The following is a 3,388-nucleotide window of genomic DNA, read 5'->3' as shown; positions in this document are numbered from 1 at the left end:
CATATAAGTATCACTACGTCAAAAAGGGTTTTTAGGGGCGGTTGAAGAGCATTTGTAGGGGCGGTTTGGTCAGCCGCCCCTACCCAACCATCTCTACAAATCATATATTTATAAGGGCGGTTCCCAGACCGCCCCTACAAATCGATTTGTAGGGACGGCTGCGCCCCTACAAATCGATTGGTAGGGGCGGCTACAGTACCAACCGCCCCTATAGTGTATTTTTCACCAAAAAATTTTAAATTACCAACACGTGCTCCCCAAATCATCCTGTGACGAGTAAAATATATGATCAAGTATCCTGGCAAACTTAACTGTAATATTGTGGCCCAAACAAGATTGTTTAGCCAAAAGTTTCTAAACATCTTCTACGGTACAAGAATCATAATAATAAAAAACAGACTCATATTATGACAACAAAACATATATCTATATCACAAAAAGACCAAGCAAACATTGGTGCATTGAGCTGTGTAGATGGCAGCATCTGCTAGCATAGACGGGCAGAACTGGAGCTTCTCGTATTAGACAAGACTCAGCTCGATCATCAAGAAAGACAGGAGTTCGAGCTGTCCAGTAGTATAAAGATTTTATCAGGGTTTATGTACTTGTACAGCAAACCTATAGCTTACATGATTTATTGATCACAAAAACAGGAGTATGTATTAGTATCTTACCTTAATGCCATCTCAAAAAATTAACACCAAAAGCAAGAAGCTACTGTAAAACCTCGTCAGCAATGAAGTAGGAAAAGTAAGGAACCAAAGGATGAAGACCAGAATCTTTTGCCAAGCTCACTAAAACTTCTTTAAAAAGGGATGTATCAGATCTGCTCATAGTAAGCTCAGCTATTTTATCAAAGTATATCTGCAAAACCAAACAGTGAAGAGGTATATAATTTTCAGGGGCTGCCCAGTTCTTGCTATCCTAGCTCTTTCAGTTGCACTAGCTACTCGATGATCTTCAGTCATATCAATCGTCTTTCCGTTGACACTGAAAAAGTTTTGGTTGTCATGGGGCTCAGAAACATGTTACTAACAATGTTTTCTTTTTATGGATTTTTTTTAGCAACTCAACACCATACAAGATGTTAGCAGGAAAAACTAACATATCAGCTGGCTTGTTTATATTTAATAAAAAATCTCTGCATGGCTTGGGCAAACCCCTTACCTCATTACACAAGCAGAATCGCCAAGATTAGCACACTGGGCAAAACAATCTTTATTCTGATCAAACCAAATAAGAAGTGCTGTGCCTGTACATCCCTGAGAAGGGACAAATAAAAACCGTAAGCCTTAACAGTTTGTATCAAGGTAATTCAAGGGAAGAGTATGCAACTACTACTCGGCAAAGTAACACAAATGACTAAGGCATATAAGAGGACTCCGATTAGACTACAAATTTTCAGAAGCAAACAACCATTGCTATTTCTGGGTAGGCATTCAGACCAAGGGAGGATTCTTACAATATATGATAGTGGGTACATGCTTACATAACAAGATCTTAAATCTGGGAGCAAAGCTACCTAGAAATCTGTGTCCTAAAGATGAATTCATTTCGATAAAAAGGTTGGAAACCAGAGAAACCATTTCAATTAGGACCAAAACAACTTAATAATGTGTACTCAAGAGATGGGATCAGCAATCAGACAAACTATGTCATGAATTGTGACCCCAACAGAAAAATAGTTGTTGACATCACTACAACAGTAAGATTTCTTGATAAGCCTGATATATAAAACATGGAAATATATAACGTAGATTAAGTCGAGAGGGACAGCTCTAAAATACTAAATATCACAGCCTTGCAAGTTGCAAACACATAAACAAACCTTTCACAAAATATAAAATTCACTAAGGTAATAGGAAGATAAGTCTGAACTAACACTTCAACAATATCATCTGACACATGACAACTAGAGAAAGGGTGAACCTCATACTGATGATCGATTGCGTCTTCTGTCAAAGTAAAAGCATATCTAAGAACATCAGAAGCGTCAGAACATGATTGCACTCGTTCTTTTGTTTCAGGATGAGACAAAATGTATCCCAGATTTTCTAGAAGAATCCTACAAATTGAAAGGGAAAACATCAGTTTTGCATGGTGAGATTAAAATATTAAAATATTAAAAATAAAATATATGTGCTGGTTCATTTGGAGTCAATGAATACAAGAAAATCCCCATATACTAGGATAAAGTGATAAATTGATGCCATGCAATGCATAGTCATGCATCAAAGAAGCACAAATGACTAACTTGCTAACAGCTTTGGCAGCTCCATCCCCACCATGTCCATAAAAAATACCAAAGAGTCCAAACTGCAACAAAATCAGGCATAAGAAAAAAATAAAGAATAAAGGATTTGGAAGAACTATCTGATTACTGACATGTTCAACACCTAAAAAATCCTAATGGCTAGAGGGGGGTGAATAGCCTAATAAAAATTTCTACAATAACACTTAACAAAATGGTTAGACAATTATGAGGCGAAGCAAGTGTTGCGTTAGCCTACTCAAAATGCAAGCCACCTACCATAATTCTAGTTTAGATAGAATCTATTCACAGAATAGCTATGACACTACCATATGTTAGTGTGCTCTCAAAGACTAACTAAAGAGCCACACCAACCAAGCAAGCAAGCTCTCACAACTAGCTACACTAAAGAGCTTGACAACTAGTTTGCGGTAATATAAAGAGAGTGATCAAGAAGATTATACCGCCGTGTAGATGAAGGAACCAATCAATCACAAAGATGAATAATAATGAAGACCAATCACCTCAGAATCAAATGATGAACACAATGATTTTTACCGAGGTTCACTTACTTTTCGGCAAGCTACTCCTCGTTGTGGCGATTCACTTACTTGGAGGTTCACGCGCTAATGGGCATCACACGCCAAACCCTCAATAGGGTGCCGCACAACCAACACAAGATGAGGATAACACAAGCCACGAGCAATCCACTAGAGTACCTTTTGGCTCTCCGTCGGGGAAAGGTCAAGAACCCCTCACAATCACCACGATCAGAGCCGGAGACAATCACCACTCTCCACTCAACGATCCTCGCTGCTCCAAGCCATCTAGGTGGCGGCAGCCACCAAGAGTAACAAGCGAAATCCGCAGCGAAACACGAACACTAAGTGCCTCTAGATGCAATCACTCAAGCAATGCACTTGGATTCACTCCCAATCTCACAAAGATGATGAATCAATGATGGAGATGAGTGGGAGGGCTTTGGCTAAGCTCACAAGGTTGCTATGTCAATAAAAAATGGCCAAAGGTATGAGCTTCAACCGGTCATGGGGCTTAAATAGAAGCCCCCGTGAAATAGAGTCGTTGTACCCCTTTACTGGGCACAACGCGGGCTGACTGGACGCTCCGGTCATGTTG

At 39.5% G+C, this 3,388-nt stretch overlaps 1 protein-coding gene across 1 annotated transcript; it reads right to left on the bottom strand.

Moving 5' to 3' along the window:
• Positions 1–845: 845 nt before the first annotated feature.
• LOC136537178 (protein phosphatase 2C 70-like) lies at positions 846–2,387 on the bottom strand. Its single transcript, XM_066529235.1, has 5 exons — positions 2,382–2,387; positions 2,255–2,316; positions 1,930–2,065; positions 1,168–1,262; positions 846–990 (listed from the first exon to the last, which is right to left on the bottom strand). Exons 1-5 carry the CDS (start codon positions 2,385–2,387, stop codon positions 846–848), a joined length of 444 nt encoding a protein of 147 aa, XP_066385332.1.
• Positions 2,388–3,388: the final 1,001 nt, after the last annotated feature.

The sequence above is a fragment of the Miscanthus floridulus genome, chromosome 2 (genome assembly GCF_019320115.1).
Source record: "Miscanthus floridulus cultivar M001 chromosome 2, ASM1932011v1, whole genome shotgun sequence".
NCBI lineage: Eukaryota > Viridiplantae > Streptophyta > Magnoliopsida > Poales > Poaceae > Miscanthus > Miscanthus floridulus.
Note: the sequence above shows the minus strand (reverse complement) of the source record. Positions and strands in the feature narration are given on the sequence as shown.

Bases quoted from the DNA above. Each gene is read 5' to 3' on its own strand.
- LOC136537178 (XM_066529235.1), bottom strand. The intron at 2,066-2,254 runs GTTAGTCATTTG...TTCAATTTGTAG, and splicing joins GCTGCCAAAGCTGTTAGCAA to GATTCTTCTAGAAAATCTGG. The intron at 991-1,167 runs GTAAGGGGTTTG...AAACTTTTTCAG, and splicing joins GATTCTGCTTGTGTAATGAG to TGTCAACGGAAAGACGATTG.